Raw genomic sequence first — 17,202 nt, forward strand, 5'->3', positions numbered from 1 at the left:
AAGCAGTTTTTGTGCTTTTAGTTTTGCAAACTCAGTGAGTGGTTTTGCTATAAGTCTGAATAGTTTTAGAGATTGTGCTACAGGAATCACAGTTAGGGTTTAAGCATTCAGAAAAAACTGTAAACTGTTTGAATTGTCTCAGCTGAAAATAAATGTTGTATTTCATTTGGAAATTGGATCCCAAAGTCTGTAGGAAGAATGCAGAGGCACAGAAACCAGTATTGTGTGAAGTCCAGTGTAGCTTCTGCCATCTATGATGATTTGGGGTACCATGATATTTGCTGGTGTTTTTGGTGGTTGGTCCACTGTGTTTCATCTAGTCCAAAGTCAATTTAGGCATCTAGAAATTTTTGGAGTAATTCATGTTTCCATCTGCTAACAAGCTTTATGAAGACACTGATTTCCAACACCTAACACCTATCCATAGTACCAGAAGTACCAGGGTTTTCTGATAATGTTATGGATTGGCTACCCAATGCTGTCCTGACCTTCCTGTTAGGAGGAAGATGAGAAACACCTGAACCAAAAATACAGATGAGAGGAAGGCAACTATCAGAGCAACCTGGGCTTCAAAAAAGACGTCAGCCTACCGACGTGTGTCCAGCCTACCTTCAGGCAGTTGTAGCCAATGATACAGATGAATGAAATGACTGTGTGAAGGATCGCAAGAAAGGACAAAGTAGGCTGCATGTATCCAGTGCTCTCCTCTAAATAGTAATAAATTGGAACATCTTCCTCATCTTCATCTCCTCCACCATTAATTCCAGATCCTTCAAGCTCTTCGCCTGAGCCTTCAAACAACGCAGACCCTTCAAACAGCCCACTTCCCTCAGATAGTCCAGAGCCTTCCATCTCTTCACCCTCAGGCGGGCTGTCCGACACCTAAGAGTTGACAGGGTAAAATGATCAAAGAACAGACAGTAGCCACATTAAACAGACTCATCCCAGTTTCCAGGCAAAAAAGGGATAGATTAAATTAAAGATATTTCTTTTTACCTTATAGAAAAGAAGAATGAAGTTCAGGGCAAATGCGAGGAACAGAGCCAAAAAACGCAGGTTGTAGAAGTTTCTGGAAAGATAGTTCTATAAAAGACAGATAAATATTCTTCAACTGATCAATCACTTGATACTGACATTAAAATTGCACAACAAAATCACTTTTGACACAAATACTACCATAAATTTATTCCTTTGGGTTTCCAGCTCAGTCCAGATTTGAAAACCTCCATCCTTTTTCAGCTTCTTTTCTTTTTTGGCTGCTGATTTCTTTGGTTTTTCTGGTTCTACTTCTTCTTTGCTCTCACATTCTTTCTCTGTTTTCTCTCCAGTTTCAGCACTAAAAAATAAACAGTCTTGAGTTAATGTCATATCAATTCATTCCATCAATTTAAAAATCATGGTGCACTAAAACTTCCATGATCTTTTTCTTAGCTCGGGAAGTTGCTTCAATGCAATGAAAACCAACCCTTTTAATAAAAATGTGCATTCAGATAATCATTAACCTCAAACTGTTCAAAGTTGTTTTTTGTAATCCTCCTGGATTGTCCTGGCTAAAAGGTATAACCTGATTTAGAGCCATGGAAGGGAGAGGGAAATGCTTGAAGCACATTAGTATAGACACAACACCAACTAAAGAGTCTTACTCAGCCTTTTCAGGCTCCGTAGGAGGTTCTTCTACAGGAGGAGGTTCTGGTGGTTTCTGACTAGCATCAGTCTCTTCTGGTGCCTGTAGAAAAAAGAAGCTACTGCACAAGACCTGATGTTTTCTATCCACATTTTTGGTAGATGTATAATCACAAACGACTGATAGAGAAGACCAAGCTACTCCTTACCATTTTTCTCTTTGTTATGGGAGTTCCTTCAGGAGTTGGAGGTTCAACTGGTGCCTCCACACCCATATCTCCAAGTCCACCTGGAGCATCCATTCCTGGTATCCTCCCACCCTCTTTTTCTTGGGTATCCTCCTCTTCTTCCTCTCCACTCCCAGTCTCACCAGTATCTGTTACACCTCCAGTGTCCTGTTCCTCCCCTGTCCTTGGCTCCCCTGGTCCATCGCCATGCACATCGTCCTGGGTGGGATCTGGCATGCTGGCTAAAATCTCAGTGACTGTGATATTTTTGGCTCCCTCTACCAAGCCACCTCCAAACAATGTTTGCCAGATGATCATAAAGATACCTTTGCATACATTGTAAATGAAGTGTAGTATACTCATCAGTATGGTCCAGAAAAAAGTGGACAAGGCCACTACAATCTCCTTGAAGGTCATCTTTCTCACTCTACGATACTGTCTGCGAAGGTTGCGGAAGGTGAAAATGCCGAGGAAGCTTAACATGCTGTTTATAAAATCTACAAAGGCAGAGGTTGATTCATGTGGACCTTCCCTTCCATTATTATCCTCATCTCCTCCTCCATTTCCTTCCCCACCTCCTCCACCCTCACCTCCTCCTTCTTCCCCTTCATCTTCTTCTTCCCCCTTTTCCTCTTCCTCCTGCTCTGAAATTTGTGAGGCTATATTCATCTCAAAGATGGTGTCTTCACAGAAGTTGACAAACATCTCCATCTTCTCTGATTCGCCACCCTCATTGACGACATCAAAGATGAACTGCCGTTTGGACTCTCTTACTTGAGGCATCTCCCACTGTCTGCGGTTAACCTCACTGATTTCAAAGTAGATGCGTTCAATCTTTCTACTGGCTCCCATTATTTCAATTCGCCCCAAGAACGGACGGAAGTAGTTCAGCACACTCTCTGCTTGTCCCAGGAAGTTCTGTAGCCTGGTGTCATGAGGGACGTGCTCAGACAGATTGGTGAGCAGCACGGCAATGTTGAAGCCAATGTCTTTGGCGGGTTCCTGGAAGCGACTGGCAAACTCTTCATAATTGATCATGTCATTTTCATCTGCTTCTGAGCAGGACAAAAGAAACTGAATCTCAGAGGGGGAGTACTGCTTTTGACTGTCCATCGCCTTCTGGAAGTCCTTCTTTGAGATCAACCCTCGAGGGTCTGTCACATAATCACGGAAAGCATCTGAAGCCACGATATCTTTCAGTTTGAGGAACATGTCAAAGAACTTGAGTATCATCTCCACATTGCTGGAGGACTCTACCAACATGTCGACCATCTGGCGAGCGATTGTACCATTTACCACATTTCCTGAATAAATACAAAGCAGAATTTAAAAAAACCTGAAACTGGAAAAGGATAAAAAGATGAAAACTGACATAAAAGTGATGAGAAAGTTATTTTACCCTCCAATAAAGACAGCAACATAACAACCATATCTTTCTGTAGGTCAAGAAGCTCCTTCAGCAGACCAATCTGGCTGGAGTCCTGTGACCATGAAAGAAGAACAAGACCTTACAGTAATGACAACAATACTGTCTTGAAACATTAGAGGTTTACATAAAGACACAGTCTTTGGTAAAGTTGAAAGCACAAGTTATACTGTAAGTGTCAGGAACCCAAAACCTTGTTATGATAAGAAGTGGACATTCAAAATACTGTGTGTTGTATACAATCACATTCATAACAAAGGAGGATGTTAATGAACCAAATCGTCATGCTGAGAGAATTTATCAAAACGTAACAATGGTTTTTAAAGATGCCATAATGTGAAAATTTTTTCCCCATTTTTGTGATAAAACAGTGCTTAAATCTCATGTACCCCTTTGTGAATATTACATTTCTATGACAGTGAGCATTAGAAGTTAAAGCAGAAGCTTGTGTGTAAATGTAGAGTTAGGTCCATAATTTACTGGACAAAGATACCATTTTTGTAGTTTTGCCTCTGTGTACCACCCCAGAGAATTACCATTTTTATACACAGCTTCTCAGATACTCAAAAGTAATAGAACTAAGGAATATAATTTAACATTTAACGATTGATTATGATACCTGGATTAAAATAATTTACAGACAATGACTCTGTTGCACTGTTCTTGAGTGTAACTAGTGGTAACACTTGTAAACTCTCTGTATTTACATTCAATAAGGCATCTCTTGATTGCAGAGCTTAGGAGTAATGCACTGACTGTGAGTGTTCTTGATTGGGTTAGATGTTGTAAAGTTGTTTTTCTTCATCAATAAGGAAATGCTATCATCATTCACATCAGTTGTCTTTTGTGGTCTCTCAGACCTTTTGGTGTTGCTGAGCTCGCCACTGCATTCCTTCTTTGTAGGTTTGTACCAGATTTGATTTGGATTTGTCCTAAAGGATTATGTTATTTCTCTGATATGTTTATTTTTTTTACCCTAATGATGATTTTACTTTGATTCAAATCACTTTGAATCAACTTCAGATATCATATCTCCTACATTTGTCATGGAATAGGGAAGGACCAAACCTCACCTGGCCATAAAACTGCTTGTCAGGTAATTATCCAGTACATTTTGAGACAAAGTCGGGACTGTGTAATTCGTCAAGAGGTAAATCCAAATTGTTGTAAAACCCAGTGAATTAAAGCTGAAAGCCAGTTTGATGTAAACTGCACTATGGTGGTGCACAGAGGAAAAACTACAAAAAAATTCATAGATATATAGTTATTTTAAATCGAAGCAACACACAAGCCACAGCTCAACACACTGTAAATGAAAAAAGAAAAAAAAAGTTAAAAAATTGTAATTTCTGTTAAATGTGTGCACACGAAGTAGATGTCACATTAAAGTGTATATACAAAGACAAAATAATTTCATATTAAAGTGTATACTCCAACAGTTGAGGTTAAAAGTCAGGCCCTCCCTCAGGAAGTTTTGTAGTCACCTGCTTCTTTGTCACAAACTGCCTAAGTATAAACTATGTTTATTTTTTAATTATAAGGCCGTTACTTTAAAACTCATGGTGCTAACATAATTCTGAAAATCGCTTTATAGGGTAAAAACTAAAAACAAAAAGACTATTGCAGTGTCTGAAAATATACCGTTTGCTGTTCATGAGGCCTAATGTGCTACAGAAAGGTTTAGTTCACTGTATAGTGTACTGAAAAAAATAAAATAAAATCTGATATATATATCAAACTGTTTTTCTATTTCCTTAAATGACTCAACGTGCTAGTATGTCAGTTTTGTTTGGAAATACACTGTAATCAGCATTGAGTAAATACTGACTCTTACTGAGTTCTGTTTAAAGCAGGTGGATATAAAACAGCCTGATAAGAGAAACCAACACTGAATAAATGAAAAACTAGTAAACACAATACTGCATTAATAAATAAAAAAGTAGATACATACTTTACCCTGCATTGACCATGTGGAAGACAATTTCAATAATAATAAATTATTCAGGTGTTAAACAAAATACACTCACATATGTTTTTTTACATTTTGCGTGTGTGCTTTCTTTCATTTGACAGCAAAACAATGCACACGTTTGATGTAGACTTTGAAACACAATGATAAATGTAAAACAGAGAAGCTGACTGTGAGACTATCAGCTGAAGAGCAAAAGCACATGGTAAGGTAATTTGTTTTAGGTGCGTAATATCTGTTAAAATATGCTGAGCTGGGAACTTACAGATCAAGCATGGATCATCTCTTAATCTGGCCACATGTTTAAAAAGATTATGCATGCAAAAGCTATCAATGATAAATGTTATTAGCCTCAGTTATCTGCAGAGGATTAATGCACTAAACAGAATGGAAATGTCTACATATGTAAATATTTTGACCTTTTGTTTATAGCACTAGCATCACAAATAGCTTTGTGGATTTTAAAAATCATCCAATCAGAAAACGCTTTAACACTGTGTATAGTTATAATAATTCAAAGCAACACAGAAAAAAAATCATGCTCATTATTATATAAAATTTCATTTAAAACTCCTGGTGCTAAACATACCTCTGGCAATAAACAATAGTTTGCTATTTATGTGGTCAAGTATAGATAAGAATTTTTGTTTGGTGTGAGATTTTTGATACTCAACAGTTTTCAGCCTCCTTCATAAACCACACAGGTTTGGACCAGAGGCCTGCCTGTACTCCATTGCTCCTAAGCACTGAAGCACTAATACATGACATAACCCGATACATTTTTAAATGCAGAGCTGCTTAAGGACCCAAAGATCTTCACCACACGACTGGTTTTCAGCTTTGTCTCTAGTGTACAGAGATGTCTTTGGATTCTCTAAAACTTTTAATGCCGTTATTTTCTGTTGATGATGAAATCACCAAATTTAACACACTATTTACACACCAACTATTTCACTGACTGTTGAACGTTTCTCTAACTTATTAAAGTCTGAAAGACTTAAGGAACTCTCTCTGTAAAGCATTTCTTTTCCTTTGTCGGACAACATATAAATTCAATAAATCATATTATAAATAAATTTTTTAAATCATAGTATTTGATTTACAGTTCCCTTTTTCCCATGTTTTGAACAGTAGTCCAACTTTTTAGTACTTAATTCATAAATAAGTAACTGACCTTTAAGTTCATTTTAAAGTATAACTATATGGTATAGTTTTAAATTAAAATAGTAAATCGTATAGAATCAACTGGGCAAGTCTTATTATTAAATCTCTTAATGTGTATTATATTTAATGCTGATGAACTCTATTTTTTACACCAGGCAATTCACAACAGGAAAAAGTGCAGGTAGTCAAATAACAATGATCTCCCAGAAAGGGAAACCATTGTCACGGAGAGCCTGCATAAATAATACCATAACCCTGAAATGTAAGCAGTCACATGAAACTCACAAAATTATAATTTAATCTTTTACACTAATACTTAGGCAACATGTCAAAATATGACCAAAATGACCAATCAAATACATAATGAAATAAAATCAATTTTTAAGAAATTAGAAATTGTAATATTTTCTGTAATATTGAGGTGTACTGTAAGGTGCTTCTGTCAATTGTTTCACAGAAAAGTTTATGTGTTTACTGTCAGGTTTATAACAACAGAGCTTTTTCATGTGCAATAAAGGAAAGAACCGTTGTAAGGTATAAAACCAGGGGAGGTACTTCAAAAAGATTTTCTTGATACCACGTCTACACTGAGTACCAAAGTTTAACATACTATACAAACAGAATCAGTGTAAAGCAAAAGCTTTTTTTTTTTGTAAAGCTGAAGCTTGATTTGGATTTATGCAGAAAATCTACGTCCTAACTTAGGTAGTAACCAGGAACTCATATTTATCCCTACACTGCAACCTTCCACGCCATTTAACTCGTTGTAGTATGCATCCAGCAGACGTGTAGCTACATTTCTTGAAAGGCGCACGTCAGGTTAGGCAGAAAGTTGTGGCGTAGGGTTAAAATGCGGTTGCATTTTATGGCATAAGTTACAGCATAGATGTGATGCAGAAGTATAATTCACATGTAATGGGCATCACACCTTTTATGTTTACCACTGACTTTCTTTCATGGTCACTGAAAATAAAATGCAGCATGAGAGGTCAGGAGGTCAATTGATGATGTTACAGAACAGAGGCAACATTGTCTTCACCTCTACAGAGAAATAAATACATTTAATTTGGAATTAATTCGATTGATTGAATTATATGTATATACCTGTGCCAGCTTCATCATCGTGTGGGCAAAGACATGAAGAAAGCCAACAATAGCATCCCACAGCCTGCTGTGGGCTAGGGACTGTTGGTTGCCATTGCATGGACCCTGAAATAAGAGACTATGTGTTATAGGCAAAACAGCAAAAGCATCCAATCTGTATAAAGGTCTGATCTGCTCCAGTGTTACCTGGATATATTCAGTTAGACTGTTGAAAATCTGTTTTGCCACTGTCATAGCTTTGGAGAAATTTTTTTTGCCTGGTTCATCGATGACATCCTTCCCAGAGTAATACCAGTAGAAGTCACTTATAGACTCCTTGAATGAAAAATACCGGTAAGGGGTCATTAGAGAAATTTTGATACCATACTGCAAACACACTTTAGAAGTAAAATTATTGCACAGTTTAAAATGCAATAATGTTTAAAAGAGAAACTCATTTTATGATATGTGTGGCTTCGCAATATCACAAGTCCCACCATAGCCTTAAAACCTTTATTTTCAATCTGTATATGGTGCACTAACTGCAGCCAGTGTACCTGGAGACGGAGAAGGTAGTCCACTGTACAGATGATGACATTGATGGTAGTTGTGCTGCCTGTTTGAGTCCGCAAGTAGTTCTGAAAATCTGCATTAAAATAGACATCATTTTGAATAAGAAGATATGTGCTTCATGAGTGTCTCAATTTATTGTTACTCTCATTTGACACATGAGTAATTCCCACCATTATTGTGACCTTCACAAAGCAACTGCAGGAAACGGAAGAGGTCACAGGTGAACTCATCATCTGACATCACTTTCTCATCTAAAAAGATGAGACAAATGAATGAATCAAAGAGATACATTCGAGCTAAATCAGATTACACGTAACGGTAAAGTCTAACAACTTATCTGAGTATAAGAAATGTGAGGATAATAACTAAAATTCATTACTGAACTTACCATCATGAATACAAGGATTTTAGTATCAGGCACCTCAATAACCACCTCTGACTGAGTGCTGCTCGTTTCAATAAAATTAAGGCTGACTCTTTTTTTTTTTTTTTTCAAATTCAACCCCATTTCCTAAAAAACGTGGGAAGCTTTTTAAAATGTCAGGAAAAAAGACCCTATTCTATTTAATTGGTTTACTTTACAAAACATATGAAATGTTGAAACTGAGATTTTTTTTTAAACATAATTTTTAGAGAACCCTTCAACTTAAGAAAACACCAGCAAATAGAAAAACAATGCAAAAGCACACAAAACACAATGGAAATTTAATAAAGCACAGTGGAAGTAGAAAAATACTGGTGGCCGTCAGTTCTACACCTCAGCGTACTAGCAGATACACGTGTGGTATCCATTTCAAAATCCTGTATCACATTGTTCTCGAGTTATCGGATTCACAAGATTTTCAGAAAACTTGACCTCTGACCTTATTGTCATTGTTTGTCTGTTAGGTAATTGCTTTGGTGTATTGTGAAGGGCAATGGGGATGGCCTTATCAATAGGAAAAGCTGTAAAATAAAAAGTTCTAAATCTACAAACTTCTTCATATTCTTAAAAGTTGTCCAGCGGGCCGAACTGGAGTCTTTGCTGGGCCAATTCTGGGCCCCAAGCCTTATGTTTGACACACCTGCCATAGCGAAATGTGTGCTTTGCTTGCTAGCCATTGGCTTGTCACCTTCACACTTCTGTGTATTTTGTGAGGTTTGTGCACTTTTGCAGCTTGTATGTGTGTTTTTTTTAAAATTTCCATTGCTTTTATATGCTTTTTCATCGTTTTTCTATTTGATGGTAATTTCTTAAGTTGTAGTGTGTTTGACCTCTCAGAGCCACCATACTTTTGGATGTCATGACTGTCAAAGCTTTGATAGAGTTTAGCAGAAATGTTTATCACAAGTAACAATGTTAACAGTTTGAGTTTGGGAACTGATAACATAAATAATTTTGCATCAGTTCAGGATCTCCTTCGATTGTCTATAAAACTTTTCTTCTTTTTTCATAACATGCTTTCACTGAAGTGCACCCGACTCTAAAACTGAAACTGAAAAGGAACATCTAGAAAACACTGTGTCTAGTTGGCAGCATTGGCTGCTTCAAATTTGTAAATATTGTTCCATGTTAGAGCTGAGGCTTTGTAATGTGGAAAATCATTGGTTTCCACGTTCCCTATTGTACCCCCCCAAACCCTAACAGATGCTGGCTTTATAATTTTGTGCTGAAACAAGCCAGATGGTTGCTCTCCTCTTTAGCCTAGAGGACTCTGCTTCCTCAGCTCCAAAAATAGTTTCTAATTTTCACTCGATAGATCGAGGACAGTTTTTAACTAAACTCCATATTAAGGCCATCTTAAATGTTTGTTTTATTGGGGGGTTTTAAACATGGTTGGGCTATAACTAGCATTTGTAGGTTCAGTTCACTGACAACTGTTTTCAGAAATGCTTCTGAGCCCTTGCAGTGACTTTCATTACATAATCACGCCTGCTATTAAAGCAGTGTTGTGTAATCCATTGTCACCAGAGGGACTGAAGATCACGTCCATTCAATCACAGTTTTGACCCTTGTGAACAGAGTTTTGTGGAGAGTTGCGAGTTTCAATGCTTTCCCTTGTGTTCTCGGGATGCTTCAAATCTTTGAATAACATTAAGTACTGCAGATGATAAAATCTTTTTCTGATAAAATTCTTTCAGTTTTGAACCATATCTCCATTTTCTTTAAGTTTCTTTAGTGATATCATGCATCTTTTTCAGCTGTTTATTGTTGTATCCCAACTTTTTAATTAATTTATTGCTAAAATAAGATTCACAATGAGGATTTAAAAAAAAAAAGAATACAATTTCTCAGTTCCAAAATTTGATTGCACTCCTTTTGTTTCAGTGTTTAACAATATTATACACACTGTCCCAATTTTTTTTGGAAACAGGGTTTTAATATAAATCAAAGAAATACAAATGACTGCGGTTTGACAAAGTCTGACATACAAGCACATGTCAGGCACCATACACGAGGCCATCAGCATCACATGCATACACTGAATTTAAAGAGAAAAAAAAACAAAAAAACTGAGACAGTAACAAACATTTGGTCACAACATGTATAAACTGAGACAATGATATAGGACTCTTGTACAGACAGAAACAAAGCAATAAAGTGAAATGTTAGCAGCAGTCAGAGGTGAACCCACGATATTACTTGATTTATTAATTTTCTCTTTTCTTTTCAATTTCCCGTTCACCGCTGGCTACATGAAACAAGCACACAAACGCAGAATCATGCAGGATATACAAGCTTCTAACGTAAATGTCAGAGAGGTTGGGGTTTTGTCCAACAAAAGGCTGAAGGGAATCCAGTGCATGATAGAGTACATCCGAGAAACCACACATTTCTTGTCACATGAAACTTAATTCGAAGGAGATATGTATTTGGATGTGCCACATTTATTCATAAATGTGCCGCAAATTGAAAAAAAATAACAATCGAGGAGACTTTAGTTCAATATAGTTTCGTTTATAGCATCTTTTGTGGCCATGTTTCAAGATAGGAATAGCCTCTTTATAAGTCATGTGATTAAGAAATGTGCAAGAAGGTATTAGGGTTGAGAAATGAGGAACTCTATCACTATTCATAACAAATATCGTTCATGAAGGTTTCATTCCCCGTTTGAATAGTAGTTCATGGGCAGAAAAGACCGGATTCCATCCGAGGCTTTTTGGAATGAACAAGACACGTGAGGAAGGGTGCGAGCTGTGAGCATGAAAGATGGAGAGGCATCCAATCCTCTCTTCAATGTTAGAAAGAGAAATGAGGGAGCAAAAAAGGACAGGGGAGTGAAAGAGGAGCAGCAGTAGGACAGAGAGGCAGATGGACAGAAACATGATTTACCCCGATCTAGGTTCAAGTCTGAGGGCCATGAAAGGAGGGACAAGGGAGAGGTGGCAGTGATCGTGGGGAAGGGAGAGAGGATCAGTGTGTTGACAACAGAAGAGGACTAAGAGATGAGGAGGGGGAGATTAACAACATTCCATGGCAAATTCATTCAGCTAGAACTTTAAATTAACCTCCAGAATTAGATGACAAAAGTAGGTGACAAAACTACTAAACATACAGAGGAAAACATTTGAACCAATTTAAGTTAAATCATGAATATGTAATTCTTTAACAGTTATCCAAGGGTTAATAATACTTTATGTTAGGGAACTAATCACTCAATAAATGAAAATTTGTACTGTAATGGCACAGATGGATTTAAACAAAGATGAATTAATAGATGCTTAAAATGTCTTAAATCTGATCATTCATGTGATAAAATGAGCAATGGCATGAATTGGTACTCACTTATTCTTCAGTTGAATTACAGAAAGTGATTTCTCTTGACCTTTCAAAACTCCTTTGAGTCTTTTTTACTTTGCTATTGTGGTTTACACAGGAAAAGAGTCTAAAGTATATGCATTTGATTCCTCCAGTGTCTTTTTACTACTCAAAGCGTATATTACTGTGTAATGCGATGGTATAACAGCAGTATTAACACCAACACCATAATCTGCATTTATAAATGATTCTGATCATCGACTATATAACAGCAGCTGCAGTGTAACAGCTTTTCTGCTGTATCTTCAATGTGAAAAGGTGATGCTTAAGAAAAACAGCATGAAGACTTACTGGTGCCTTCCTCTGAAACCATGCCCAGCCCCTCTGCCTTGTTCTGCCTCTCAAAGGCATTTAGATCCAGGACACTGCACAGAATATAAAGCTTTTTTTCCCCCCTGTTTACTATTAAAAATTATAAACCACATTTACACTTTTGTTGAATATTTGAAAACTGACCAGCAAGTCTGCATCAATGCCTGGACACTCAAAAAGAAGCCCACATCCTTCTTGTCCTTTAAGTACTCCAGCATTTTCTGTCAACAAATAAGGGTAATTCAATAAAGGGTCTTCTTTAGAGGTATCTCCAAATTTATAATTACATGTGTTTATATTAAAAAGGCATACCCGCTGAACCTCACTGTTCCCGCCATTAAGGATAGAAATACCCAGCTTGAGGGTTGTAGACACCATTGGGCCCGTTTCACCTGCAGGAAACAGGAAGCCATGAACACAATGCGGGTAAACAAAGCTGACCAAAGATAAGGATAAAGACTACCTTTGCAGGCACTGATCATTTGCAGGACCATTTCTGCAGCGCCACGATTATGCAGTCTAGACTGCTGGTACAAGAGTCTTTGTTTCTCCATTTCTTTTTCCTGCGGTCAACACAAACATTATGAGGATTTGCTACCATTATATGTCACAGAGAGAAGGTAAAACGATAGGATGGACTATAGAATCAAATTACAAATATATATACAGTGCTGAACAAATCTCTTACACCCAATGTAGGATTTATGCCACAGCTGCTCTAACTGAACAGTATTATTAATTACCAAAATATTTTTATGTTTCTACAATGGTTAATCCACCAGTATGCACAAGCTCTTAAACTGAAATTACATTTTTAATACAAAATTACAATTATTGTTGTTTTCAATCTACTTTTTTTAAATGCATGTTTTTAAAGAAAAGCAGAAAGAATAGAAAATTGTTATTAGCATTTTTATTTTTTATTTTTTTTTACTAAGATGCCAAATTGTTATATTGCAGAATTGAAAAGAAAAAATCGTTTTACTGATTGACTGTCATTGTGATTAATATCTGACAGTTCAGTTTGTTTTTTGATTAATAAATGTCCACATAATATTTAGTTTTAAACAATTTTTTGACAGATTTTTAAAACATTTGTGTTATCTTTTTTGTGTGAGAGGTGCTAATAAATTTGTTAAGTGCTGTATATATTTGCTAAAAGTCGTAAAACAGTGGTTCATCAAAAAAAGTCCATTCTATCAATTAAGATTTACAATTTAATTTCACATTCACTTGCCTTTCACACAAATCCCTACCGCTTTAAATCATCATCACCAATCAGTTTAACAGTTTTTTTCACTCTATGTTTGTAGAAAAATGAATGTACCTCTAAAAGAAAATCTACATTAATCATTAACCTTTGTGAATTACCAATTAATTATTAATGTCCTTTCATGGATTTACAATAATTTTATCAAGATTCTGATTTTCAGTGTCAATTCAAAACCTGACTCTTGCACACATTCTCTCAATTCACTTCATTAGTCACAGGGTTGTTACACTACTTCTTCACGTTTGCTGGCTGGAGCAAGCGTTAGACTACAGGAAACAGTTCGACTGGCTTAGCATTTCAGCCATGTAGATACCCAAAGTTTCTTAAATGCAGCGGTCCTGCAAAGAAGATACTTTGGATCAAAGCCTTTATTCCTCTGTATCAGAGATATTTCTTTGGCTTTCCATAGCAGTCTGTGCTTACTTTGAGAAATGACTTCAAATATTAATGCAAAATAAACATAACATTTTTCTTCAGCCCTTCTTCTTCTTCTCTCTTTTCTTCTTTAAATCTAAATGGCTTTCAATATTCATCTTTATTCATAACACTGAGCCAATCGCATATTAAATGCCATTTATGGAAAAGAAAAAGAGCAAATGAATATCTCTGAATCCAGAAGGCAAATTGACATTACTCTATCTATCAGCCACGTTATATATCAACTTGTATCATAGTGACCCTAAAACAACAACAACCACTGCTCCCAAGCCCCCCTCCCTCCCTCCCTTCTCCCAACCACCCTCCCCACTCCCAACCACCCTCCCCGCCACCCACGTATGCCTAGCCGAGCTCTACCCGCTATGTGTCGTGCAGGTGGACCTCAAACTTACCCTGCAGTCCCTGACTCTCTAGTGAAGCCTGACTGTGACTTGTGCACTATGTGAATTAAACTTTAAAGCTACGACTATGTGTACGTAGATACAGCTTTTAGTGTTGTATATTCTACACTGGCTTTCACTGTAGTCTGTCAGTATGCTATGTGAGTGGGGGAAGGGAACATTGAACACAAGCATTCAGTTAGCAAAGACTGGTGTTATGAAGCTGAGACCAATTAGATGGAACAATGAGGAAAGAGAGACGGAGAGAAACAAAACAGACAGCTATATAAACTGGGAGGAATGACAGTGTTATAAAATGAGTATATGTTTTTTTAATAGCCATTGGAATTTAAGTGGACTTTAACAGGATATCCAATGTAATTTTAGGTCCAGTTTCTGTATGTCTGACTCCCCAGTTTCATATAACACCTCACAAATGTTTTGGAAGGCATTTTTGAATATTATATACAATATTTTAGTAGTTTAAAGCAATGATACATAATGATGAAGCACAACATCAATGAGCAAACAAACACAGCTCACTGGAAGTATATAATGGTTCAGTGGCAGTTTCTTCTAAGAGCACAATCGGCACTGGGGTATACAATGAACTACTGTGTCTGAGACGCTGTGCACAACTGGACGCAATGAATGTAGTAAAGCCTGCACAGAGCAGCTGCTACTGCCTGTCAATGTTTAAAAATAAATCCCAGCTAGCCTACTCTAATACTTTATAGAGTACCAGAAAATCAGAAAAAGCTACACTTTACTTCTTTACTTGATCTGAAATAGGAGGAATTGTTCATCAACCTGAGCTGATAATGATTTACAAATAGATTAATTAACATCATGATTGTTAATTTGAGTTACAGTTATTATTATTGTTGATGTTAATTTTACATTTATTAAATCTAATTAGATCCAATCCAGGCGCAATAAATAGTAAATGAATAGAATAGAATAGAATAGAATTCAACTTTATTGTCATTGCACATGCACAGGTACAGGGCAACGAAATGCAGTTTGCATCCATCCAGAAGTGCTTTAGTGATATAGATATATTACAATATATATTAGCAATAATATAGATATGTGAGTATATTACAGAAATGGGTCTATTATGGTATGTTATAATGTACACGGTATGAAGTATGTTGTGAATATTCTATAACTATAAGTATGTACAGGCTGTAGTAAATGGTGCATGAAAGTGACTGTAGTCGAGTTGTTTTAAGTTGAAGCATAATAACATTTTGTTGCTGATGAATTTAGGGAGTATACAGTAATTTACACAACTAAAGCATACCTGGATTGGAGCTTTGAGTTTCTAAGTAAAGAAACTCAGAATGAATGAAGCTTAGCATACAAACAAAAGAAACAGCAGAGACAGAACATAAAGAAGCAACAAGACGATACGAGAGAGAGACACAGAGACAGAGAGAAAGAGAGATGTGGTTGTGAATAAATGCTCCAATGATGAGGTCACTCAATGCGTCGAGAGCTACCGCTCCAATGTGTTCCTGGTCCCCAGCCCCTGGCCGCCCATTACCAGTTCTGACTGTCGCACCTCAAAGGACATCTCATCCTCAGCATTTTCTCCCATTTCCTCTCCACCTTCTTCTTCCTCACCAATATGACAACTCTAAATACACAAAGAGGGGAGAATAAACATGGGTGTTTCAGAGTACACAATGCTGTAGTTCTTTGCAAACTTCAGCGCACTTCAACACCTTCTGCGATGACTTACCTTTGCCATAATATCAGCATATGCCATATAAAGATGATCAGTATCCAGTTTACTGAAATGACAGAAGTGCAGATCACAAATTAGAAATAACATGCTGATTTTTTTTCCCACAGGTGCACCACATCTCTGCATTTCACTGCTGTTGTATCAGTGAGGATCTAACCTCTTCTCTGTAAGAGCAGTACGACTAAAATGGAGAATTAGCTGATGAAGGGGATCTGGCTTTGTTTCCTTCTCCTCTTCCTCATCTCCCTCCTCTTGCTCCATTGCTTTCTGGGATGTTCAATAAAACAAAAGTGTGAGTAACGCTAAAAGGAAAACATCTGTAGATGAAACTACATATGGCACTCACAGATAAGTCGTCTATCATTCTGTCTTCAAATGAGAAGCCTTCAGGATGAAGCCAGTTGCGCCTGTATCCCTCAAGGAACATGTTTGAAGCTCTGTGCCTGAAAAGCCAAAACCAAAACAAAATAGACTAGATACAGTATAGTGCCTTGTGGTTGCATGCCTTCTCCAATCACTCAGATTTAGACCTGGGTCTTTTCAGATTCACAAACATAGAGACGACTTGGATGGACTTAAAATGGATATTTATTGTATTTATACTTAGCTTTTTTTTTTTTTTTTTACATACATGGCTCCATAGCAGTTGCTTTTTTACCTTGGAATGTTATATAGTGGTGTCATCCTAAAGCAAGCGACCACAGCTCTGCGTCGTTGCTTGGACAACAGTTTGTGCCACACCATCTTCTTGGATTTAAACGGATGCTCCGTCTATCAGAAAAGACATGCACTTGTAAAGTGATCAAAAAATTTCTAATGGTACCTGACACTTCCAATTGATTTATATTAACAATATACTTTTTACTTTTTTCCATAACATAGAACTTTCTAAGGTATCTAACCTTATTCTGAGTCTGACAGAATCTTCTAACTTCTGACCAATGCTGCAGGGCAGGAATATACAACGCATTTCACATTGTGGACCGCATGCATCCCACTTTGATTTTAATTGGGCCAGATTGGTGATAATCCCTTTTCTCTCAGAACTTTAACTGCGTATTTAATCTCTGCAATATTGCAACAGAAGAAAATGAAAGAAATCTGTTAGCCCAACTCGTTGAGCTTAAGTTGTAAGTAAGTAAAAGTCTGACACCTCTGGCCTAGACTGACCTGTAATTATAA

General features: G+C 37.0%; 1 protein-coding gene across 1 annotated transcript in view; it reads right to left on the minus strand.

Moving 5' to 3' along the window:
* The window catches only part of LOC146624132 (ryanodine receptor 1-like), a 55,076-nt gene that overhangs the window by 7,810 nt on the left and 30,064 nt on the right, over positions 1-17,202 (minus strand). Inside the window, exons 77-96 of the mRNA XM_085364474.1 lie at positions 16,679-16,791; positions 16,367-16,463; positions 16,178-16,287; positions 16,015-16,066; positions 15,835-15,909; positions 12,640-12,739; positions 12,489-12,568; positions 12,321-12,397; positions 12,156-12,229; positions 11,379-11,396; positions 8,236-8,316; positions 8,050-8,138; positions 7,700-7,828; positions 7,514-7,618; positions 3,250-3,331; positions 1,833-3,154; positions 1,644-1,726; positions 1,177-1,336; positions 997-1,083; positions 610-882 (exon numbers count right to left, since the gene is read on the minus strand). Of these exons, the coding sequence (XP_085220600.1) occupies positions 610-882; positions 997-1,083; positions 1,177-1,336; positions 1,644-1,726; positions 1,833-3,154; positions 3,250-3,331; positions 7,514-7,618; positions 7,700-7,828; positions 8,050-8,138; positions 8,236-8,316; positions 11,379-11,396; positions 12,156-12,229; positions 12,321-12,397; positions 12,489-12,568; positions 12,640-12,739; positions 15,835-15,909; positions 16,015-16,066; positions 16,178-16,287; positions 16,367-16,463; positions 16,679-16,791 (3,207 nt within the window). The remainder of the gene's footprint in view (positions 1-609; positions 883-996; positions 1,084-1,176; positions 1,337-1,643; positions 1,727-1,832; positions 3,155-3,249; positions 3,332-7,513; positions 7,619-7,699; positions 7,829-8,049; positions 8,139-8,235; positions 8,317-11,378; positions 11,397-12,155; positions 12,230-12,320; positions 12,398-12,488; positions 12,569-12,639; positions 12,740-15,834; positions 15,910-16,014; positions 16,067-16,177; positions 16,288-16,366; positions 16,464-16,678; positions 16,792-17,202) is intronic.

This window comes from Diplotaxodon limnothrissa, linkage group LG10 (assembly GCF_057381915.1).
Source record: "Diplotaxodon limnothrissa isolate DT_005_m linkage group LG10, D_limnothrissa_male_GT1.1, whole genome shotgun sequence".
NCBI classification, from domain to species: Eukaryota; Metazoa; Chordata; class Actinopteri; order Cichliformes; family Cichlidae; genus Diplotaxodon; species Diplotaxodon limnothrissa.